Source organism: Harpia harpyja, chromosome 12 (assembly GCF_026419915.1).
Source record: "Harpia harpyja isolate bHarHar1 chromosome 12, bHarHar1 primary haplotype, whole genome shotgun sequence".
NCBI classification, from domain to species: domain Eukaryota; kingdom Metazoa; phylum Chordata; class Aves; order Accipitriformes; family Accipitridae; genus Harpia; species Harpia harpyja.
This window is the reverse complement of record NC_068951.1, coordinates 9,773,953-9,798,556: the sequence shown is the minus strand read 5'-3', so window position 1 is coordinate 9,798,556 and position 24,604 is coordinate 9,773,953. Positions and strand designations below refer to the sequence as shown.

Below are 24,604 nucleotides of genomic sequence, written 5' to 3'. Positions count from 1 at the left end.
CCCCCTTGCTTTGGGACCAGAATAAGCACACCTCTCACCCCAGGCACTCATTATTTGTTTTGCCACATTTTCACAGCAGCTTTAATGAAAGCCACATCTTGGAGGCGATTTTCTTATATGCTGAAGTAGTGCGTGCACATTTTTGTATAGACCAAGAAACGGCTTTCCTTTTAGCTGTAGTCGCATGAGCATTTAGGGGAAGTGCCACCTCCCCCCCTGCCCCAGCTGCACGCTCCGCTGCAAATCTGATCTCACCGAGCTGAAACTGAAAGCAGCTCCGTTACAGCTGAAGATACATGCTGCTACCACCCAGTGGAAAGCCAGCTCACAACTAGGATTTCTGGGTGCTTTACAGAAATTTGGCCAAGTAAGGTTTGCAAAGACTAATCCTGTACATCCCTACGGTGCTATAAAGCTTCTTCCCATTCTTATCCCGCTTAGTTCATCCCCGTAGACACAATAATTCTTAAATTTGAACACAAAATCCTAGAAGGTTTGAATGCTTTTATTTGATTTTTTTATACAGCAATACAAATTATACAGGTTCATTACAGTACAGATTTTGCAGGGGTTTATAGAGGTACTTAGTGATTTTTTGGTTTATTTAAAAGAAGAGGCAGATCTTGGGAGCACGGTGACATGAACAAAACAATCTCCTAGCAGGAAGAAAATCCCTACCATGGGGAACACTAACCTGGCTGAAACCTACTGGGCAGAAAGGTGGTGGCAGCATTCCCAGCAATAACATACCCAAAACATCAACCCCGGCACACTTTAGAGCTTTACACAAGAATTTGTGAGCTTACAGGTAAGCAGGTTGTTCTGTAACGGCGCTGAAGGTCCTTAAAGCCCTTGGATGCACTTTGCTGCAAAGGGGACAGAAATAAGGGAAGCTGATGTTAAAATGAACCTGCCATTGAGCAGGCGACCACGTAACAGAGGCGTTGCAGTTATGGAAAAGGAAACCATAAAATGCTTTAGATGTAGTCACCCAAACAGCTACAGTCAGATGAGGAACATGATCTTAGACCTCATAACAGCGACACCGCACGCACACCATGACACCGCATGTGCACCCAGAACCTGATCTCCCATTTCTTGTGCCCATCTAAGCTTCGGGTTTAAGTGAGCAGTCACGGAGAGGAACCAGCAAAGCTCCCTTGCAATCCTTAATGCGCAGGATAGGTGCAAGCTATACGCTTATAGCTTTGGTAGTACGTTTCTCCAGTTAGTCCAGAACATATAATGTCATCAAGATATTGCTATTAATAATGTGCATCAGGCTTGAGAGTCAAGTGTCTGGCACTGAAGGATTAAATCCTTTCAGAAAGCAGGGTCAAAGAATATGATTACACCATTTCAAATGCTTCTAATTGGTTCGGTTTAATACCGCTATAGTGAGTGGTATCACAAATAACAGAATAAACTTCAGATTATATAGATGAGACGTATGCACCCGATAAAAGATGGCCCTCTGCCACTTTGAATATACTTGATTCCTTAAAATCCTGCAGTGGATAAGTGATATTTGAGAGGAGGGATTCAGCTACCAGATCAGAAAATTCCAGTCTCAGCTGGAAATCAAATTCCTCTTCAGCCACAGAAACTCCCCTTTCTAAAAATTTAAGACAAGCATCACCTACAAAATTGCATCCCAAGAATCCAGTCCAGAGAAGTGCCCGTGAGAACTACAAAGGTAACTGATTCTACGCTAGAATGTGCCAGGATATACGAACAGCCCCATTCCTTCAGAGCCTTCGCTCTTGTCCGGTAGTGAAACAGAAACCATCGGAATGTGAAACATAAACTTAACACAAATTTAAAGATGCTCGCAGTTAACAGCTTATTGCCCACGCTCTTGCTGTAAGCCAGTGTGAATAATCACGAGATGTACTTCCACACACTGAGAAGGAATGAGGTCGGTATAGAAACCCAGTGATCTATGCCTGGCTTCAAACTGCACTGCTTGGAGCAAACCTGACACATGCAGCCTTTGTCCAAAATACACTCCCGGTGAACTGGGGGTTCCTGGAAAACAGTCGCTCCCAACAGCTCTGTTCAAAGCAGTCAGGGGGACAAGGGCCACTCTGGAAGTTGCTACACACAAGCGCTCTGATGAAGGGGTCACACAACCATTTCAAAATTTGCTGGCTTTTATTATTAAATCTTTTCTACAAAAAGGAGGGGTTGCAATATCACAGCATTTGCTCTAAAATTCTCACAATTTTCTCATCTTTTCTGAAGACAAGTCAGCAGCTAGTACTACAGGTAGCAAATGCTCCTACTATACTATGTGCTAAAGTCAGGATTGAAACTATAACAGAATTCATAAGACAAGTTGAAAAATATCAGCATCATCCCAAACGGCCCTGGGACAGCGAGTCTTGGCCGCAATCACTCTCTATCACAACCAGCTCTGGGACACCCAGCAGAACTTCAGAAATTCAGGGTCAGCATTGGAGACTTCTAGTAGTGCCAGTGCATCTCAGTAGTAGGTTAACATCTTGTTGCTACTTTAGGAAGGCGAGTAAGCCACCTTCGAGGGCATAAATTTAACTTGACTCTAATCCACAGCCCGTCCTTTGAGTATGTGAACGCTCCGCCACCTCCTCCAGCCATCAGAACAACATTCATGACCACAAGCACAAAGAGCCCCCTCTGATGCTGTTACAGACTTGCACGGTCCAGTGAGTTGGCAGCACACCCGTGCCAGCACTGGGCTGCTGCCATTAAAGGACTGGGATTAGCTCTCCCAGGACCGCTCCTGCGCTTTGGAGCTCAGTGGGGTTTGGTTTTTGGTGGCTGACAGTGGAGCTTTGCAGCATGTGAGATGCGTGCTGCTCACTCCTGCATTGCCTCACAGCTCTTCCAGGGACACCACACCAGCCTTCCCCACCTGCAAACCCAACTGGAGAAACACAACAAAGCACTTTCTACAGTAGCAAAGCAAATTCAATTTCAGTTCCAAAAACTGTCTGCTGCATTCCTGACTTCAGTTTAGTTTATTTTTTAAGTTCAAGCTTGAAGAAAGCTCTGCACAGCTACTAGTAATAACTTGGTGAGAATATGAATAGCCACAAAGTGAATTATCCATTTGTTAGCACTGCTGGTAACCTCCTCCATCTAGGCTTTGCCATGCCAGGCTTAGCTTTAAGCTGCAGGTAAAATTAAGCATTACAGATTAAACCTTAACTGCTTTTTGCTGGTGGGATGGGGAAAAAATAAACTTGCTTCCTCCTACCAAACTTAAATGCCATATCTGTATATTAAATATAGTTTTATCAACTGTTGAGACAAGCTGGTTTGATATGCTTCTGTATAGGAAAACGTTGGTTACATTTTTGACAGGGGGAAAGAAAAAGGACTGGAGGAGTCTGACCCTAAGCCATATGGCAAGCATTATGCAGAATGCTTCAAAAAAACCAGGCAATCCATTTATGTTTGCATATGAAGAACTACTAAAAAAAAAGTTACTGAATTATATTGGGATTAGGCTGCATTCCCTAGTGGGAAACCCTTGACCAAACAAATATTAGCAGATACAGAAAAATATTTATAGGACTAAGATGAGCCATTTTCCCTCTCTCTACCTCTCACAAACCAGTGTTACTTTCCTCCATGCAGAATGATGAAATTATTGCTTCCACCATCAGAAGGTCTGAAAGACCAGCTACGATGAGCAAGCTGTGTGGTCGCAGCTGAAGGACACTATCGCCACCCAGCTAGCCGTACTCTGACATACAAAACTCGGGTCATTATTCATGTAGGACAGTCAGGTGCTAGCACACACACTGCTTCAGCAAGTGGCTCCAAGGCAGGACTTGGATTCTCTCTGCTCAAGCTGTCCTAAGAGCAGGTCTAAAGAGAGAGTGGACCAAGTAGCCAGAAGGCAGGAACACTTTCCACCCTTTCACGGTGTGGAAGGCAGTAAAACCAGCAGGAAGGTCAGAGCTCATTTCCTCAAAAACATGGCTCTCCCTCTTCTAACTCACCCTGCAGAATGCATATACTTCAAAGACACAGGGCAACAGCCTCATTAACAATTACATCTAGCAGGAAACAGGTCTGCTGCAAAAGTTGGGAGAAACTGGGCAAGACAGTGGCAATCGATTTGTCTTACCTCAAAGACTCCACATTAAACTGATCACTACTCAAATGGTAGGACACATCTTTTGCCCTGTACCATGCAACGGCTTCTGGTCAGAGGGCAGCAGAATCCTGCTGGTGGGAAATGGCACAACGAGCTCCATGACCTGCAAGCTATAGTACTTCCAAATTCTGCCTGGCAGCCTTAGCAATTTAACTGAAGCTATACTGAAGCCACATCACAAAGAACTTGGGCTTGCTTCCACTTGTACACACTTTTTACTTCACTGTGTCCTGCATGTTCCAGCACTTGTTTAGATTAGATTCCTCCCCTTTATCTTTTCCTCCCCCTCCCCCTTATTTGTATAAGAATGGGTCTGGTACTGCTTCCCCATAAAATTTAAGGAAGCAAATTTCCAAATTAACACAATGTTTGAAAACTGAGGGGGGGAGAAAAACATGCTATAGCAGACTCAAATAAAGACCAATGTTAAATATTACTTAATGTTTTCTTTTATTTAAAAGATCATTCACAAAATACCATATCCATAAATTTATTTTGTTATGAAGCAGAATGTGTTAAGTGTTTGGAATTCTTTTCTTTTCCTTTTTTTTTTGTTTTGTTTTTACATTTAAAAGTCAACTGTCTTGACTAGAAGTGAATTTTTATATGGGAATTTGTTCTTAAAATCTTTTCCACATTGAAGATGTAAATAGATCAATTATTGGTTTGGAATACAACCACACAAATGCATGTCTGTCTTAAATTAAGTATTAGTGTTAGACAAATGGTTCTTATCTCAGAAGCAGATTAAGTGACAGGCAGAAGGAAGGAAAGTAGTTCTGTAAATTGCTGGGACTCTGACTTTACAAAGGTAACTTTAGGGAAGAAATTCACTACTAGCAGTGATGCTGGTAGTGAAGCAGCCATGCTTCCAAACTCCTCTTGCAAGTACTCCAGTGTGCTGGCTGTTCTATCTGAAAGCTGTCAGCACTAGCATTAGGGGCCCAAGTTTCTCATGCATTGGACGTATTGCCACACTTCAGTGTTGTAGATCCAGGTTTTGTTTTTAAACAAACATTAATGATCTCTACCTTTTGCTCCAGCCTCCCCTCCCTCCTCTCACACAACACTAGCAAGAAACATTTCAAGCAAAGAGAGATGCAGCAATTAGAGATGCTTTTTACCCAAACTTCTACGTGAAGAGAATCTATAGCAGAACAATTTCTAATCTGCCCATTTTCAAGGTATTCTGAAAGCAGAGGTCTTAAAACTGTACACCACTGGGCAAAGAAATACAGGAGATAATGGCGATTACATACTGCATGGCAAAGTATACACTCCTTAAACAAAAATAAAAAAGGCAATTTTATTTGTAGAAACTTCGTTTAAAAATTTACCAAACATGTAAAACCCCAAAAAGTAAGCAGAAAGAGCCAGTGAGCAGTTGTGCTCAAACAGGCACATTTTTGCAGCACTAACCTTGAGCTCAGAGGTATAGTGTCATACCATTCTGAAGTCAATAGACAGCCACCGGCAAGAGTCTGATGGCAGCAGAGATGCTTTATCCATACTGATTCCACCACCTATTCACCAGGCTTCTTGTCAGCCAACTGTATTTGCATCTATTAAATTGATAATTCCTGGTAACAGGTGTGAAAGGGCAGCTGTCCCCCTTAGTTTTATAAGGGGCTCTGCTGTATACAGTAACTCTTATCACCAATTGTTCATAAACGGTATTTCACTACTTGGTTAGAACTGTAAATTTCTCTGTTGAACTCATCTGGACTCTCCAGTTTTCCTCTTCAGAGCCACAGCAATACAGAACAAGACATGCAGGTCAGAAGAGGAGCACTGAGGAAGTAAAAGGAAATGATACAGGGAAATAACTAAGTCTAACCTGTGCTTCTAAGTAAAACAAACCCAGAAAGGAAGAAGTGAAGCAGCACCTTTGTCCAGAGACCTCCACACTCGTGGAAGCAGCTACACTGCCTTATCTACTGGCAACTGTGCTGCTTGGAAGGAAACAGAAGAGGGAAACTCAGCACAAAGCAGGCACTAGATACAGCAAAGCCAAGAACGTACTAAAAACCACTTGTTAACAGCTGACATGCATTCACAAGCTCTGTGTTTTCGGTTTCAAAGAGGACAAATACCAGATGGCAGGAATGGTAAACTGCAGGGTTGACATTCCAGCAGAGCTAGTCACTCTGTACTGTCTTGCTTTTTCTCCCGCCTCCCCATTCCCTCTCAACCCCAAACTCAGTCGTGCTCTTTTACTACTTCCTCTCGGGGCTTGGCTCCACCGAAGATAGCAGAGTTTGGGTTGGCTACTTGATTGAGGGGAGTAGCAACTGTTCGAGGTTTGAGCTGAAGTCGGGGTCGCTGTGCTCTTTCCTCTGAAAGAAAAAATGTTAAGGTTTTAAGATCTGTCTGTCAAGGGTAGTAGCTTTAACCTGACAAAGAAAGCAGAAGTCTCCTTCATGAAGGAAGGCTGAATTACAGAACATAGAAAGAGTTTACTTTACCTTCTGTTGGCTCTCTGAAGTCCATGGAAGATCCACGAAGGGGAGGCCCATCTCTGAAGCGACCAGTGCCACCGCTTCCCATTGAGGCACCTGGTGGTCGCCGGTCTCCAGGGCGGGTTCCTCTACCCCTGCCTCCCAAGAAGTCATCATCTTTGAATCCTGAAGACAGAAGACAGTGAATTTAAAGAGCACATTTTGCAATAATTTTAATCTAGACTTTTATCCGAGTGACTGGAAAACCTTGCAAGTCACTGCTGTCAGTCCAAGATGATGCACTGAGAGCCTTTTGTCTGTAGGCAGCCTGCTTCACAGATCTCTAACATGTTTTCTAGAAGAGCCATACAGATTCCATTTGAAACCATAGTATACTATGCCAAGTTCAGAAACTGCTTTATCCACCTAGAGGCTTACTGGAGTGTTGGAGAGTGGGTCATCAAGTGAGCTTAAAATATGAGCTTCAGCTGCAACTTCAGTTTGTTAACACCATTAGCTAAATTCAGAGATGATACCAGAAGTACTCGGAGTACTTCTGTAGCCAGCAGATCACACTGGCTACAGCCTTAGCATGAAATCTGCAGGAGCAGAGCAAATGGGAAAAAAGCTAGGGAGTAGTGAAGTATACGGCTCTTATAAAACAGAGCCTTTGAAAAACAGAGCAAATCCCCAAGGTTTTTTAGCTGAACTATAAACTGACCAGGAATTTACTAGACTAATTAAAGACCTTGGAAAAAAAAAACCCAAAACAAAAAAACAATTCAGACTTTAAATATGAAACTGACTGCATTTCTTCAGTGTATGTACCAAAAAAAAATCAAGAACTGTCTGTCACTGACCAGAGCTCCAGTCTGTACCAATGACTATCCTAGAGTATCTCTCCAAGTCCCCATCATCTGCATTCAATGGGAAGAGGATACTTCAGGCTAACAGCGCACCTAAGGGGAATATACTCAGTTTTTCAGAAGCTGCCTGGAAGAGAATGTTATTTTGTTCCCATCTGAGATTTTCCTTTCCACTTCAGTATTTGGCAGAGTTGCAGAACCATCCCTTACTTACTTCAGTGCCAAGCAACCATCTTTAAAGACTTGATCCAGAGCAAGGCTATACAACCTGAGAACAAAAGCTTCTGTAGCAACTAAGACTTAAATACTAAACTTTCGGCTCATAAATCACTCATCGAGCATGTAACAAGCTAAAATGCATCCATATTTGAAGAAGCTGCCAAAGAAGGTATAAAGCTATGACACCAGAATGCTTAGCTTCAAAGGCAGGTTAAGCGCAGCGCTATAGCAAGCTTCCTCTCTCCAGCACCATGCTTCAGTTTCATGCTAGTGGCAAGGGCGCACTTTGTTACCGCTCCTTCTACTTTGTCCATTCCACTCACGCAGAGACTGGACATTGCAAAGTTGCACTTGCCAACATCTCCCCATCAGAAAATGGACCAAACCCACAATTTCAGAGGACAAAAGCAATTGTGTTAATGTCACCCTGGATTCTAATAGCTAGAAACTGACTGGAAGTCAAGAGCAAACCCAGTGGCTCCATCACTACTTTCCACTCAGCAAGCTCAGTCATTTGCTGCAACTTGCATCACTAAGAGATCTAAAAGTTTAGGAACACTTTGCATTTAAAAGTGCTTTGGAACATTTAACACATCTTTGGAGAAGTCAGTTGCTTCATAATGATGTCACATCTCTGTAAGAAGGTGAAAGCCTCTGGTCTGAAAGAATACCATATCAGCTTTTCTGCATAATCTGTCTGTTTCTGCTACTATTCAGAAATGTACTTGGCCGCATGTTTGAGACATGCTTAAAACCTAGACACCATAGGCTACATTTGAACATCTATTCTGTCATTTAGGATTGTTTCATAAAATTTAGTCACGACTCTTTCCTCTGTTATGAGGCAATGGAATATTCCCTCTGAAGAATCCCACTGCAGCTGTGGGATGTCCAAAGTTGGCATACAGTAGATATAACCAAAACAGTAATGGGGACAAATGTAGCTGACATGAGAATGAGAACATTTCTGTGCCTTTTAGGCTTCCTATCTGTATAAGTGTTAATACTGATACCAGAATTGAAGTCATCTCTGGAATCCCATCCACCTCCTCTGGATTCTCGGGAACCTCCTCCCATTCCTAGGAAAAAAGCCACAATCGTGTTCAGGTCTGAAGCTGTGGGAAAGACTGATCAAGGGAATACCAAACCAAAGTTTCAGTCCTTCAAAATCCAAAGTCATGCTGCTGGAAAATCCTTTTGTTTTGGTACTACCAAGTTCCATTGCATAGGAACAAAAGGTCAGTTTAAGTTAACCAAGAATAAGTGGTCAGAAAAGATTCTCTAATACACATTCAATGGAAATCTTTACCGAGTCTAGTTCAATTAAGCTTCATCTACAACAAAATCTGTTTTTACACTGGAACAGGAGATAGATAGTCCAAAATAAGTATTTGTCTACTTGTGCTTATGTACTTTTCTTGCATCATAATAAAATAGTAGCAGATCAGACTGTTGGGCTTATGATTGTCCTCTGCAAGACACTGTATATTACTAGGGGTGTTGGTCTCACTTCCTGGGCTAGGAGTCACAACATAATCAGCTTTTGGACACAAAGCGCATCTATATTCCAGACATTTCAGGAGCGGCAGCAGCTAGGTTAGAAATGTGTATATACATATAAAATTTCTCCTTCCTATATAAACTTCATGTTTACTTGCATGCCTTGTCTTAGCATTAGTTAGCACCAGAAGTCATAACTATAACCATTATATTTAAGAAGCTATTTAGAAAAATGGAAGTCACCTCTGTCGTCAGGCCCGCCACCTTTTCTGAAGCCAAAGCCACCTTTATCCTGTTTTCTGCCTTCTGCTATGTCCACTCGGAGTGATCGGTCACCCAAAAGCTGTTAAATAAAGGGGAAAATCTCTTCAGAATGTACCATGTGGGCTGCCAAGAAGTTTGAGACTTGTGCTTATCTTTTTATTTCACATATTAATTGCAAGTATACTTACTGCACCATCGTATGTAAGAGCTTCCTTGAGTGACTCCACCTCATCGAACTCTACGTAACAAAATCCTGTAAGAAGAACCTCACAAGTTAATACCAGCACTTTAAGAGGCCTTTGTAAGAAGCTACTCTTCCTGCATATCTGCTAATAGCCTTCGTTCTCTTTCAAAGATGAGCTACGATATGGTAAGTGCAAGATGTATGCAACTCAGAAACCAAACATCATTAACGATGAATGCATTTACCTATGCCTATTAATGATGGGGACAAATCCTGAAATAGAACTCTGTATGGACACTACACAAATGCCAAAAGCCTGATTAATTCCCTTTACCATAGGGTTGTCATTACAGAGCAGATTTGATCTATGCCTTTAGACAGTTACTTAGCTGAATATTGACATTTAGTTACTAGTATTTTTAAACAAGAAGCTGAAGTGCCTGCTTGGCCAGCAGTCTGATATTGTGTCACCACATCATTTAGTGAATTTATTCCTTTTCTAAGACCCCCTGTTATCTGAGTTAAGCCTCTTTCCCCCCTAAAAGTAACTTACAAATAAATATACTCCCTTTCCACTGGCCAATTCCAATGGAAATCGGATTTGCATCCTCTGAAACAATTGCCTGAATGCCTTATCTACTTGCTTTTTCTCCCTGTCTACTAAAAGAAGACAGAGCTGAAGCAATGGGAGTCTTTTAAACTAAAGAAAGGTTGTGTAAGTACTCAACAGTTAAGGTCACGGATCTTAAGTGGGTCAGACACTTCAGCTTTGTTAGAACTTATACAAGACAAACAAGATTTGAGAAGGTCCTTTTATGGCAGAGCAAATATTGACTCTTGTCACTCAGGTTAGTCTGTATCTTAAGAGGATGGAAGTAACAGTGAATCTCATTCAAATGAGATGTTTACTTGTCAGTGAATGAGAAACCTGCATAAGTCATCATCAAGAACAAACAGATCAACAAACTAACTGCACTTTACAGTAGACTGAAATTCCCCATTAAAGTGACTTCTGAAGTACCTCATCTTCTCTTACCAATTAGCCATCTACAACTAAACCAACTCTGAACACTCACCTTTAAATTTGTCTGTTTCCTTGTCTCTGACTAGTCGTACACTCCTTACACTGAGATCCTTGAAGATGGCATCTATGTCTCCTTGCACAGTGTTGAAGGGTAGATTTCCCACATATGCTGTGAAAGGGGGTTCTGTTGGCAGCTCTTTCTGTTTGCGGGAACCAAGGCCGCCACCACGAGACCTGTTAAAAAAAAAAAAGCAGTGTCTCTGGAACTCCCAACACAGCCAGTAATATAGTATATAGCACTGCTCAGGTGCTGTTTGACTTTTTGGAAGTGGATTTTTCCATAACTTTGGTTAGTTTTTCTATCCCTTTGCCTGTACCTGTCACCTCCACGACTGGCGAACTCCTTTCTAATATTACCTGATGCAGTACTTCAGTGGGAAAACAAATGAGCAATATATTTTAAATACATTACAGGTGAACTCAGTAACTACGTGATGAATGAACTTCTTTCTCATCCCACAATCCATTAAGAAAAGCAACATAAGGTTATCTCTCTACTGTCCCCCACTCAAAAACATTACTTCTTAAAAAACACATCCTAGACCAGATTTTAAAATTAATTTATAGCAGTGAAGAAATACGTGCATGGCAGAGGCTCATCAGCTTATCCTGAAATTAAGCTGGATCCAATGCTTTTAACTGAATAGCATATTATCAACATCCACTCCACAGTCTTCTAAATTATTTCAGCAGCATTTAGCTTAACAGAAACATCTTCTCCTAACTCTGAAGTTATTACCATAACTATCAGGTGTCTGGACTGGAATGCTTTGAATTGAACACATAATAAAAAAACTTGGTTGAGCAAGGTATTCTGAGGCACAGAAACCAATTTCAGTGCTATATGGATGCTTACTTCTTCCTTTGTGTCTCATGAATTACAGACTGAGGTAAACTAGGTTGTCTTCTATCTTTTCCCTCAGTCTCAGTTAAGGCTATTGGCACTGGTTGCTGAAAAACTAGACTGTACCAGCTAAATTCTTTATTGTATTAATGTAAACACATCTGTGTGTTAATTTCCTGTAGAGCCTAATCTTCTAAAGCTAACTTTGATCTCCTTTACAGAGAGCAAGATCTGTACCATGGGCACAAGGTAACCTTAAGTTACAGCTCCTGGACTTCTAAACTACAGGATGCCACTATTACTGGTTCCAACACCATTTGCCCCAACTAAGCAATCTTTGACTTTTACCTGAGATGCCTACCTACTACTCTGCCCATGTTCTCTTCAACGCCTTACTTTTATGGGCTTTTTTCATGTCTGCTTCCTTTCCCAGAGGCTCACTATGCATTTAAAAGCACAGGGGAACACAAACTGTACCAAACCAGGATTTGCTAGTATGACATGGACTAATTAGATTTCTGCAGAGTCCTACCTAAAATACAGAAGGTCAAATAATTCTATTATTTCCTTTTATTCTGGCTGGTTGCATGCAGCCAGAAAAATCCACTGGGCAAGCAATGTACTTGTCTGCCTTTTTTTTTTTTTCCTTTTTTTCATTCCAGAATAAATAATTTATTACTAATGAATCAGGTAATGCAGAAATCTTGAATAAGATTCCTTAACTCTTCCTAGGTAAGCCTGTCATTTGTGCCTTTTTACAGTAGCAGCTCCATGCAGGAGTCATTTGTCACCAACACTAGCAGCATGCTGCTAAATGTACTTGAATCACAACCTACACATCTTTAATTAGTGTCCACCCAGGTTCATGTTTTAGCATTTTTTACAATATTCCTCATCTGCCTTTGTCTCATTAACAAGTCAGGGTCAAAAACATACTGGAGAACTAAAGCTGGTGTAGTTGGGTGCTGTGTATGTATAGCAGAATTAACTTTAGTCACAAGACTAAGTTTTAAGGAGAAACTCCAAGACAGCTGAGCTGCTCTTCTAAAGAATTCCATAACATGTAGAATCAGTTCCATGCTTTTGCCCTTAATTCTCATCTATGGCCTTACAAACAGCTATTAAAATACCATATATTTAATTTGCAGAAAAAAAAAAAATTTTTTAATGTTCTATAGGAACATCAGAATTGCTTCAGCTAAGTTTAAAAGGAGCATTCCCTCCTTCTACACGTTCCTTGAACTGCCTGTCATCTTGTTCAGTGAGCCGATTTGCCTAAAAACTCACCCTAAAGTTGAATTCTCAGCCAGATCAACAAGGTGATCTGGACAGCTGCAAAAAGCACTCCTGCCAACACAGGAAGGAGAATGAAAGCAAGGGCTCGAACTACAGCTTCCAACAGCAACCTCCACTCAGATCAATTTGAGCTGCTTCTGAAACCACACCCTCAAGTTAGCAATCCCCAAAAGAATTTTTTGTGCTACAGACAAACCTTGTTTCTCCCATGGCATACCAGAACTTCACAGGGTGTGTGTGTGGAAATCCATGCCCTGTTGTGCAATTCCTACTGATAGCAAGTCAGAAAATGAAGTATTCTTTTTGAATTTGATCCACTAAGGTCTCAGTTATCAAACCAATAACTATATATTGGGTATTTTAGTCTCTATTTGAAGAACAGGAATGGTCAACAACTAGCTTCCAAACTAACTTTCCTACAGAATCCAGGTACAGCAACACAAAAAGAAACTGTTTCTATGCTTCCCTACATTTTTTCAACACTGAAACAGTTAAAAAAAAGAAAAAGAAAAAAGGCTGACTTCAGTAGCCAAATAATGAGATTGAAAGAAGATGCTCTCATTTGTAACAAAATAGGACAAAAGTCAACTATAATTAAAAACATATCTGAATTAAGTGAACCGGGTCACACCAAAGTGTTAAATGAACATCTGCATTTCCCACTCAGTGTAACTTTTGCTTGGACACAATTAGGTAATAATTATGCCATCTTAATGTGCGAATCTGAAACACCACCATTTGATTTCTTTTTCAGAAAACCAAAGCAGAAAGCTAGAGGAAAGCTTGGTTCTAGCAAATGCCGGCACAAACATCCCTATAATTAAACTTACTTTTTGGTGGACTGAGCTAACAACATAGTAAGGCCATATTGGGGTGAAAGAACAACTAAACTATCATTTTGAAGCCTCTCAAGTTTAGTTATTCTCTCCAGAAAACAAGATCTGTCAAAAGCTCAAAACAAAGAATATTTTGAAAGCTAGTATTTCAGTTTAATAGCCTTTCACTAAGGATCAAAACAATAGCTCAGTATTTATCTTCTTGCACAGCACAGAGACAACAGCCTAACTGGATTCCAACATTAGTGCTTTACCAGAGGCAGCATAAGGCTCAGCAGGACACAATTTTTGTCACAAGTCTCCAAGACCACAACTCTAAATACATACCCAATTTATTCAAGCAATCCAGTACATCTCTACAGTAAGCATTAGATGTCTTCGACAAAAAGCTACCCAAGCCTAAAAATCAGGAGACGTTTATTAACACTAAATGGGTACAACACAGGATCCAAAATGCCAGAAGGATTAAGACTAGCTCTCCATTTGCACTAACTTGTACAGCACTTCAGCAGATGAATCTTAACCTTTGAGTAAAGTGCCCAGCATTAAGCTCAGTGCTTAAAGCCACACCTAAATAAACAGCCTACCAGCAGTCAGGAGTGAGAAATACTCGGTTTCCTTCAGCTTCGAGAAGCTCTACAGATGTTCAGAGTTTCAACTAGGCCTCAGTATGCTTAATCACACAGTTTTGTGTCAAATTTTGGGCTCCAAAACCCTTACCAAAAAGCTTTTATAGTAAGCCTTTTGTTATTAATGTCAGCAGCATGTTCTTCATCTGGAATAAAGTGACTTTTGCATACCATTGTAATATGCTTCAGCTCTTTATCAGTCCACTACCAGACATCTCAGGCGTAGCAAAATCCCCTGTCTCATGACACCACAGTCATATTTTGTTGCTCTTCCAGCATAATTTTGAAGAGTACGAGAAAGAGGCAGGTATCTTACATATGTTGGAACTTGTTGGATGCTACTGTTTTCTCTTGTTATGTTTAAATCCTATGCTTACTCTCTATACAGAGCAAAGGTAATGCAGAATGCAACTTCCACAAAAACTATTATATCTCAACTGAGTTCACACTATTATTACAGTGCCTAAAAATGAGGAGTCACTTTAACACGGAATTCTTTAAGCAGAACCTTCAAGAACAGTCATGTTTTCGTTACGCTACACATATTGCGGGACTTCATACAAAGCACAGAGACCTGTTAAGGTCTGAAATCGTGTATTAGCTGTTAGTAACTTACTAGTAATAATGATAAATTAGATGCAGGTACAAGTTGCGCTCCAATATTAGTAGCATCTGAGGCTTAAAACTACAGCTAATTCAAAATAAGTACATTTTCTCATCTGCAAAGACATCTACTAATCCACAGGATGCCTTTAGTTCACCAAAACAAGTATCCACGTCTTGCCTGAGAGCAAGTTTAAGTAGTCTGTTAAAGAAATCTGAATATGAAAGTAGCATTTTAATTTTATTACTTCATAGAATGTGCTTACATTGACTAGGATAGACTGTTTAGGCTGCTGTCAAGGTTATTTGTTACAGAATTTAAAAAAATAACAGAATTTTAAGTGGCTACATCATCTGTTTGCTTTGGGACATCTCTTCTTTAGACACAAAGGGTATCCATGCATAAAAACGAGCTGACAAAGCTTAAGTGTCAGTGTTTCCAAAGACAAGAAAACTTACTCCCGTTATAACCTCAGCAGTAGCTCTTCCCTGCTGCCTAAACAGTCTGAAAGGAAACCGATTTATTCCTCTAAGAACAGGAAAGGACAAGAACACTGTTGATCAGGAAACATATCCTGGAAGATTAGATTATAAAATAGCATACTTGTTAAGATTTATTCGCAAAAACAGTTTATTTCATAGTTTTTGCCTACAGTTTTATTTTAGTGCACACAGAAACTTACGTGGCACCAACCTTCAAAAACGTGAATTGCTAATTGCGTCTTCCGAACCTGATTTAAGACTAACTTTGCAGTTGCTGGTTATTGTTTTTGTAGCTCCTCCCCTATACGCACTCTCCAGCAAAGAAACAGAGCTGAGACAAGCCCTGTTTCTAAGGATCAGAGATTAGGAGTCAGCACCCGGAGCCCCGGATAACGCAGGACGGCGGCTCACATCCCTCCCCGACCGGAGGCACCACAAAGCCCTCCCATTTCCTCCCCGCTGCAGCCATCACCATGCTGCCCGCTCTCGGGGGCGCGGCAGCAGCTCCCCCCGCCGCCGGGCACCCCGCCGTACGGAGCTCGTCCCGCCAGAACGGGAACCTCTCGCCCCCCTGCTGTCCTTCACGGGAAGCTCCCATCTCCCGGCCTGTCCCCGCAGGAGCGCCTCAGGGCCTACCTTGGCTCTGGCCCAGCACCTCCCTAAATCCCCCCCCCCCGCCCCAGTCCGCTCGCCTCCGGGCCGGCGGGAACACAGCGACACCCCCCTCCACCCGCCCCTCCCCGGCGCTCCCAAGCCGCCAGGCCCTAAACCTTGCGGCACTCGTCCCGCGTAGCGAGGGGACGGCCGCCGTCCCCTCCCGGGACACCACAGCCTCCTCCTCCCCTCACAAAGCGGGCCCGCCAAGGCCGGAGGGAAACGCGCCCCGCCGGGCTCACCCCCACTCCCCGGAGAAGGGAAGGCGGCGGGGCAAGACGGGCCCCGAAGGTTCCTAGAGGCAGCGTCCCCCCCCGTCCCTCTCTCCACCCGCCCTCCCGCCGTGCCCGCCCGCCATCTCCGCAGGGAAAGGGGCAGGCTAGGCCCTGCCCGGCCGCGCCCCCTCCTCGCCCGGCCGGGGGGCCGCGGAGCGCCCCTCCCTCCTTCCCTCCCTGCGGCGGGGGGAGCCCTCGGCGCTCCCCAGCGGCCCCGGCCCTGGCGCCGCCCGCGGCTCCGCGCTCACCCCCGGCCGCCGCCGAAGCTGCTGTAGGCCCGATCGTCGTAAGGATCAAAATCCGCCATCGCCACCTCAGCCTCCTCCCCGTGCGAGCGTGACAGGACCGCGCCCGCAGGACCCCGCGCCGCTTATATACGGCGGAGCCCGGGCCAGGGCTGCCCCTGGCGGTGCCTGTCTCCAGCTCCCCGCCCCGCTGGGGCCGTCTACCCTACTGCCTGTCGGGAAGCCGCGGCGCCTGGGCGCTGCCCCGCCGCCGTCAGAGCCGCTCACCGGCCGGGCTCTTGCCGGGGGCTCCCGGGATAGCCTCCGGTAAGGGCTGCGGGGTCAGCGCTGGGCGTTTATCGGTGACACCAGCCTAGGCCTTTGGCTCTGAAGCGTGCTTGAACCGGTGCGGTGTGTTAGCCGCTGGGCTCTCCTGTGTCCCCAGATCACCCTGCTGTGGCTGCGGATGGGATGAAGGGCAGAGGTGGTTCGTGCTCCGGGCGTTAGGGCTTGTTCTCTGCACTCCTGCGGCTAGATGGGGTGAGGAAGTCTGGAAGGAGGGCAGCAAACATGCACGATTTTTGCAGGGCAGCTGGAGGACAGTGCTGTATTTTACTGTGAATAGCGACAACGCAGCCCAAAGTTTCTCGGTGTCCTTACAAAACGTACGCTTTGGGTGAACCGATTTGTTGCCTTTTCCTGGGCTATTACTTCGGGCTTTATAATAAAACCACGAGACACACAGATTCTCACAGGACAACCAACGGTGCCAACACGTCCGGCATCCTCCGGCCCCGCGGAGCTGGACTGCCGGACAGACGGAGCGCTCCGTGCCCCGCAGGGCTTCAGCCCTCTTCCCCCACCGATCCCCGCTTCCCCGCGGGGAGAGGATTCCAACCTTCCCTCAAAAACTGCTAACCAGGGCACGGGGGAAGCAAAGGAAGCCCGTGGGGCAGGGCAGGGACGAACACGGGCTGCGGAGGTGCCGGCCTCTGAGACGGCGAGGGGAATATGGCGCTGAGGGGAGCGCGGGGCTGAGGAGAAGCCGCGGCCCTGAGGGGAGCGCGGGGCTGAGGAGAAGCCGCGGCCCTGAGGGGAGGCCGCGGCTCGGCGGGGCTGACAGGCCCGTCCCCGCTCGGGCCCCGCTGCCCCGGAAGAGGCGGAGCGGGCGGAGGACGGCGGCGGCGGCGGCCCCACGTGCGGCAGCGGAGGCATGGCGGAGCTGGGGGGCCAGGGCGGCGGCGTGGTGGCCGACCCCCGCGGGGTGCTGCGGCAGGGCCGCGCCTTCCTCGACTTCTTCTGGGACATCGCCAAGCCGGAGCAGGAGGTGCGGCTGGCGGCCACCGAGAACCTCCTGCGGCACCTAAAGGAAGGCAGGAAGGTGAGGCCGGGGCCGGGGCCGGCCGGAGGGGCTGTGGGTGCGGGCAGGCACCGGGTCGGCACCGCTCGTCCCTCCGCTCACGCTTGGAAACGGGTCTGTCCGGGTGGAGGCACGGCGGGGCGCCGGCCGGGCTTGCGGGGCTGGGGGGCGGCAGCCCCGCCGGGTTCGGAAAAGCGCGGGCACCGGCCGACCTGGGTCTCTCTTTCAGGACGACGAGCTGAAGTACACCCTCAAGCGTCTGGTGGAAGGGCTGGGAGCCACCCGCGAGGCCGCCCGCCCGGGCTTCAGCCTGGCCCTGGCGCAGGTCAGTATTTCCCGGAGCAGAGCAAAAGCTCGGCGCTCTGCAGCCCCTCGCCAACCCCCATCAGGTCCTGGGGTCTCCCCGTGTTCTCTGTAAGGAGGCTGGAGGGCTCCCTTCTGGCACCTTCTGCGTGCAGGTGGCAGGGAAGGCTCTTGCACCCAGCAAAGGAAAGCTGCACGGTTCTAAATGGTAATAGTCTGTTCTAGAAACAATACACTGACAAAGGTATAAGCTATACCAGTATCACACTCGTGCTCCAGAATTCTGCCCTGCTTCAAGAACCATTCTTAATTTGGAAACTTTGACCAGGTTTTCAAATATGCTGAACTTAGAACTATTGTGACTTCTTAAGATTGACTTGCTCTTGGTGTTGGGCGGTTTATGTGTGAGATCTGAAAAGGCAACCCTTTAACACATGCTTCAAAGTTATTGGTTTTTTTTTTCCTCCATGCTGTTTGAGGCTGTAACATAGCTAAGTGTCACAGCAGCTGGGCTTACCAGTGGGATCTGACCTCATATCGGCTAAGAAGTTGGTAGTGCAGAAGAGCCTGTGTTCTTCCTGCCTAGATCAGGGCCTTGCCCATACTGAAAAGTTTCATTGCTTTTGTTACAGGGTGATGCAGTTGCAGCAAAATGTTTTCGTTATTAATCCTGCTATGTCCTGTACCTAAAAAAAAAAAAAAAGGAATAATAGCAGGTATATTTATGTCTACACTAGTTCCTATTCTGACGCATCTTTTACTGATCTAGTTATCTCTATTCTGGCCTAATAAAGCAGCACATCTGCTGCTATGCTGAACAACTGTTAAACTCTACTTTGACTGAATCCGATAAAACTTCATAAAATGGAAGAACTGCAAACTGAGCTATTCCATCCATGTCCTCAGGTTCTGCAAGCTTTTGAGGAAATTCCAATGTGCAGTGTCCTGGAACAGATAAAAGAAAAACACAATCTGGAAAAAGTGAAAAAGGTGAGTCGGCTCATAGCAGCATTAGCCAACAGCTAGTTTAAATTAACAGTTCTGTGTTCCGTGAAGGCTTGGTGCCTGGATACTGTAGTTTTGGGGTTCTTGCTAAAGCAAATTACTATAATGAAATAACGGAAATATTTGTGAAAACTGGAAGTTGATGACATTGTCATCTGGCCCAGTTTTAGCTGAGATTCGTCCATGTGACGGAAAGATAATCTAGGACAGTTCTTAAACATAGTGCAGGGGGGTGCTTTTCTGTATGTTATCTTTATATGACAGGGTGTTCAAGGCTAGATCTTCCAGCCATCTCGTTCCACTGATCAGCGCTGTAGCTGAACATGAAATCTAACTGATCAGGGAAGTGGATTTTTAACCCCTGGCTTTTTTTTTTCTTTTCCAGAAACTTGTGAGAAATGCTGCTTTTGGAAACTTTTTTGGAGTTGTGGCTCTGTTTCAATCTGGCCGGCTTATTAAGGTGACATTACTGTCGTTATGTTGTTTTTCACTACTGGTTCTAGGGCTGTCTGAAGTAGAGAGAGGATCTGGGGAGAAAGGCTGGGTCATTGGCTAATCGATGACATGGGACTTGAAGCATCAAGTTCAGTTCATTTTTTTTTGCATTATCCAAGGACTTTTTGTGCCTTTTAAATGCCTGTTCCTGACTAGAATGTAGGAACTGTGTCAGATAGTACAGGAGGTTCCTACCTCTCCTGGAAGGAAGGGATCTGTTGTCCCATACAGCTAGAAAACACCATTTTGAGAAAAGCTTAGCGGCCTATTAGGAAGCAATTGTGTAGGTTTCTTACTACAAGTAGGCGTAAGGGTCTCAAGAGTGGATTATTACCTGAGCCTTCAGCTTAATCTTTGATATATGTCCTCTGTTTTTGGCTTACGTTTCCTTTCTAGGACCGGAAAGCTCTGCTGGAGAGCATCCAGCTTCTCCAGCAGCTGGCACATCACCAAGCACACCTCAGAGATCTCCCTCGCAAAACTCTTATTGACATCATGTCTGAGGTATAGCCACAGTAGCTGGTGGGTGACAGGAGGGAAGAATTTGCTTCAGGGACTGCTTTTTCCTTAGTTTATTCATAGTTGAAAGTTAAAGTGTGTGTGTGTGCAAGAGTGAGTTTAAACTGTGGGAGTTGTTTTCTGTATTGTCCGCGGGCAGATGCTTTTATTCTGGGAAGGATGCTCTGGTTTAGCTTAGTCTGATTTCATCGTGGACAAACCCATAGTCTGTTTTTTCACAGTTGACTTGCTTGGGTGGTACGTTAGACCCTCTGCTCTTTTGAATAGAAGTATGCTGAAAACTCTAGACAGCAAACCTCCTTTTTTATGCACCATGCCTGGGCCTAAGGTTGAATTTTGGGCTGTTGGGAGTGAAAGGATGTAGGGACATGGAGTAAAGGAACTGAGTATGTAGTGAAAGAAGAGTTTTGTTTATTTCCTTCTTTTATGTGCATATTGTTTGTAGACGTGAAGACTAACAGCATTAAATAAAAAATAAATTATGTTTTGTATGGAAGTATTCTGTGTCATTTAGTCTTGACGTTAGGTTGAAATGTATTTTGAATCCAATCTTTAAAAAATACAAATCAAAGCGCTTTTTGTGCGTTTCTCATTTTATTGATGAAAACGTTGGATCCAGTTTTCTCTAAAACCATTGAACACAGTTGTTTACCAGCAAATCCTATTGAAACAAGTAACTTATTTTGGGGAGGTATAATTAAAAGCTAATACAAGAGTGTTTCCTCCTCCCTGGGCTGCACAGCTGTACAGACAGGAGCAGTCGGACAAGAGAACGATTGCAGCTGGAGTCAGTTGACCAGAATTGCTATCTGATGACAACATATTGTCCTACTCCACGTGGTTAAGCACCTGGGGACTGTATGGTAGTACTGGACACGTCCATTATTTATTTTTGGTTGTGTCACCATAAAGACTATTTCTAAAGTTTCCAGAACACTGCAAGCTTTTAGTAAAATGCCCTACAATGCAGGTATTTGAATATACAACACAGCAAGTTAGTAAAATGCCCTCAGATGTTTCTCATATGCTTTCACCTTCATTCCTGTCTAGGTTCCTGAAGCTGTGTTTGAGGAGGTCCTGTTTGGTATCTTGCAAAGTGACCTTGCTTCAGCCTTCACATCTCCAGACAACCTGCACCTTTTGCTTGTGGGCATACAGAAATTCCCTAGTGTTCTGAAACCTAAAAATCTGAAGAAGCTATTTGGCTCACCTACTGTTGTAAATGAGAAAAATATTCCCAGGTAAGTTCTTAAATAAGGAGTATTAAATGCAACATTCTCTGTCTATTGGCTAGCAGTGAGGGAAACATGGCTTTCATTCTGATACCTGCCTGTATTTGCCACTGCAGGTGCTGTTAAGGGTTAGGTGCTAACTGTTACGCAGGTTCCTAAATTATAGCTCTCATTTCTCCCAAGAGGCACAGCCTGCTGTGCTCAGGAAACGTTCTGTGTCCTTCAGCAGGATTAATTTGGCCTTTATCAATCCCCTTCCAGGCCAGATCTCTCATGTTATTTTCTTTCTTCTTCTAGACTTGTAGAGCTTCTGCAAAGTGCTGCCAAGTCTGAGAAGAAGGACAAGAAATTGCCCAGTGTAGTGTTTGATGTGCTACGAGTTTCACTGAAGGAAGGTGCCTTTGAACTGTTCTGGAAAGAAGGTGTGGAGAATGGGCTATTGAAGGAGAAATCGGGACCTGTGAGGTTTGTTTTGACATACATTGTTTGTTCTTTTCCATATTATCCTTCTATTTCTTGCCCCAGTCTTTCTGCTGCTGCCCTGTGGTAGGATGGAGCATATGGTTTCTCATGAACAATGTGAGAACACTTGCTTTTGATTATTTAGGTATTCATGAGAAACTTTATAGGGAGCCTAAAACCAGGAGTTAGTAAGATTTCTCTTAGAATTGTGACATAGAACAAATTTGGGATTAAACTTAACTAGGACAGCACGTAAAGGTGATGCACCTCATTGGGCATAAAGGTGTCTTAAATCTGTAGCTTGCTCCTATAAGACTTGTCAGAGGAGCTGTACTGTCCCTTTCTTTCTAAGTGGTTGAGAGGGAGCGTCATTCGACTTTGTTTGCGTGGTTTAAGAAGGACAGCTCCTGTGTAGGCAAACCCTAGTTCTGAAATTTGTGTCTAATACTGCTGGACTTGTGCTTTGTGGGATGGACCGAATTAAAATGCCTGGGTATGTTTGGATTCTGACATGGTCCGTGTTTTTAAGTAGGATATGGCTGTCGCTGACATCATAACTAGCTATTTCAGCTCCTTTTCCAAGTCAAATACTAGATCTTCGTAGGATTATTTAAGTTGTCTGTTGAGACTCATGCTGTACAAAAATGCTGCAAAATCCAGAATACAAATCTGTGACCATTTTGGGGGACCTTAATTTAATTTGGACCATAGCAAGGCAGTCTGTGGCCAGGTTTAAATCTTTCTTAGATCAAGAGTTTAAAAGGTGTAGAGGTGCACCTACAAAAAATTTTCTTAATGTAATACATGAGTATCACAGTGAAAGGAAACCATTTTCCAAGCCTGAGCAGTTTAAGTCTTGTTTGACTTAGCTATGGTAGGTCTGAAAATACCCTTTGTATGCTCAACAGTGGTGCTTTTTCAGCCTGATTTCCTGAAGAAATGAGGCTAGGGCTGTCCATCTAATAACTCCCGAGCCCATTGGGCAATTCTGATCAAATTTGGCAGTAAGTTGCTGTCAAAACTAAGTAAATTTCTGTAGTCAAAAACAAGTAAGTTTTTATTAGGCCTGTGGAAATAAAATACCTGGGGAGAAGAGATCCAGAAAGTGGATTGAGGAAGGAACTGCTGGTGAGGACTCATCTATTTCTAGACAGCGGAGGACCTGCTGCGGGAAGAGATCTTAGCAGCTATGCTAGTCAGAAGAGAAGCTTTGGGCAGTAGGATTTTTGAACACAGGGTCCATGAATTTTTGACTTCTGCCTTCGGGCATGTTCTGTGTAGTATGCCCCACGACTTCTTCTCTGTCTTACCCTTGTGTGTGGCTTTACTGCTGTGCCTCTACCTGAGGGAATCTTCTTTGTTTCCACTCAGTTACATGTGCTACCGGTTGCTGGGCAGTGCTCTCCCCTTGTTGTCTCTGGATCAGCTACAGATGGTTCTCAAAGGGAAAGTGATGCAGCAGTATGGAGAACATGTTGTAACGACTCAGGTAGGTCTTCTGAAAGTACTCGTGGTCAGGGCTAAAGACCCTGTCCTGAGTAGAAGTCCTCTCCACCCTCCTTTCTAGTTTCACATTGTCTTGTATAAAAAAAGTTTATGTGATTTTAGACCTTGGACTCTTACTAAAAGCAAGGTTATTGTATGACCACTGGTTGCAGTGGACTGAGTATAGACTGTGTTTAATCGTCATTGCCTATTTGTGTATTTTTCATTCAGACTTATTTTAAGGGTTTTGAAATTGTTCAGCACTGACCTACCTGCTTTCGTTGATGTTGCTGAGAAAGCTCTAACGATGGGGGAAGCAGAGGAAGGGCAGCCCGCAGCATATTGGCAATGTCATATGTCATCCTTTGACAGTCCTTTTGATTTTGCATGTCCAGAAGCTCCTTTTTGTCTGTCATTGTGCTGGGTGTTGCATGAACGTTTGAAGGCAAAGACAAAAAGGGACAACTCATGCTTTTGTTCATGTTAGTGCTTGTTTCAATAAGCACATCTGAGGTTTAAGCACAAATTTTATTTGGGAATTGGATTTTGGAACTCCTCTTCCTCCTTCCCTCCTGGGAAGCCAGCGAACAACACAGCTCTGCAATAAAGGGGGGAAGAATAAAAGGGGAATACTGATAAAAATGGGCTTTGGGTTGGCTTTTTGTGGTAACATAATCCTTAGCCTCTTCATGTGGGCCCAAAAATCATTGGCCTCTCTTGGGAGGAATAGGACTTTGCAGTCTTTCTGTTCTGGTATCAAAGCAGCAATAGATGTGTGGGTTTGCTCTGACAATAACGCTTACCATGGTGCCTCCCTGTATGGACCAATTTTCTCCAGGGTTTATCCACTAACTTAGTTGTTTTCCTGTTTCTTGCTTTTTATGCTTGTTGCACAGTGAATTAGGCTGTGTTCTTCCATGTGCATCAAAACATTTGTTAATTTAATTCCTGTCTGAAACGTACAAATCCACTGAAGACAATGATTGACTATATGGAAAGAGAAACCCCTAATATTGTTGATGATGAGGAAATAGAAAAGATCTTAGCTTGAATTTGTTGTTTTTGTGGGTTTGTTTTGTTTTGTTTTGTCCCTTGACACAGATTGTTTGTTTTGGAAAGCAAATACTGTTATCTTGTACTTTCTTACGGAATTTTGGTTGTTGTTGGAGATGGAACTAGGCAAAGCTTGAATCT

At 44.0% G+C, this 24,604-nt stretch overlaps 2 protein-coding genes across 4 annotated transcripts in view; one reads left to right on the top strand and one right to left on the bottom strand.

The window, feature by feature from the left end:
* Nucleotides 1–487: 487 nt before the first annotated feature.
* EIF4H (eukaryotic translation initiation factor 4H) lies at nucleotides 488–16,774 on the bottom strand. Of its 2 annotated transcripts, XM_052803815.1 has the most exons (7): nucleotides 16,574–16,774; nucleotides 10,698–10,879; nucleotides 9,626–9,690; nucleotides 9,417–9,516; nucleotides 8,687–8,752; nucleotides 6,616–6,774; nucleotides 488–6,486 (listed from the first exon to the last, which is right to left on the bottom strand). In XM_052803815.1, exons 1-7 carry the CDS (start codon nucleotides 16,630–16,632, stop codon nucleotides 6,350–6,352), a joined length of 768 nt encoding a protein of 255 aa, XP_052659775.1. In that variant the 5' UTR covers nucleotides 16,633–16,774; the 3' UTR covers nucleotides 488–6,349. The 2 variants fall into 2 exon arrangements, with proteins under 2 accessions (XP_052659775.1, XP_052659776.1); XM_052803816.1 differs by lacking the exon at nucleotides 8,687–8,752.
* A 589-nt stretch (nucleotides 16,775–17,363) lies between these two features.
* Nucleotides 17,364–24,604, top strand: part of MYBBP1A (MYB binding protein 1a) — a 62,701-nt gene continuing 55,460 nt past the window's right edge. Inside the window, exons 1-8 of one of the 2 annotated variants that reach the window (XM_052803812.1) lie at nucleotides 17,364–17,930; nucleotides 18,139–18,234; nucleotides 19,119–19,202; nucleotides 19,603–19,677; nucleotides 20,109–20,216; nucleotides 21,282–21,472; nucleotides 21,761–21,928; nucleotides 23,297–23,414. In XM_052803812.1, coding sequence (XP_052659772.1) covers nucleotides 17,763–17,930; nucleotides 18,139–18,234; nucleotides 19,119–19,202; nucleotides 19,603–19,677; nucleotides 20,109–20,216; nucleotides 21,282–21,472; nucleotides 21,761–21,928; nucleotides 23,297–23,414 — 1,008 coding nt within the window. In that variant the 5' untranslated portion in view covers nucleotides 17,364–17,762. The remainder of the gene's footprint in view (nucleotides 17,931–18,138; nucleotides 18,235–19,118; nucleotides 19,203–19,602; nucleotides 19,678–20,108; nucleotides 20,217–21,281; nucleotides 21,473–21,760; nucleotides 21,929–23,296; nucleotides 23,415–24,604) is intronic. The other variant, XM_052803811.1, reaches the window with a different exon arrangement.

Coding starts and splice junctions, on each gene's coding strand:
- EIF4H (XM_052803815.1), bottom strand. CDS start 16,632: ATGGCGGATTTTGATCCTTACGACGATCGGGCCTACAGCAGCTTCGGC. Junction 9,691..10,697: donor GGAAACAGACAAATTTAAAG/GTGAGTGTTCAG, acceptor TTCTTCTTACAG/GATTTTGTTACGTAGAGTTC. Junction 8,753..9,416: donor TGGCGGGCCTGACGACAGAG/GTGACTTCCATT, acceptor CTTTTTTCCTAG/GAATGGGAGGAGGTTCCCGA.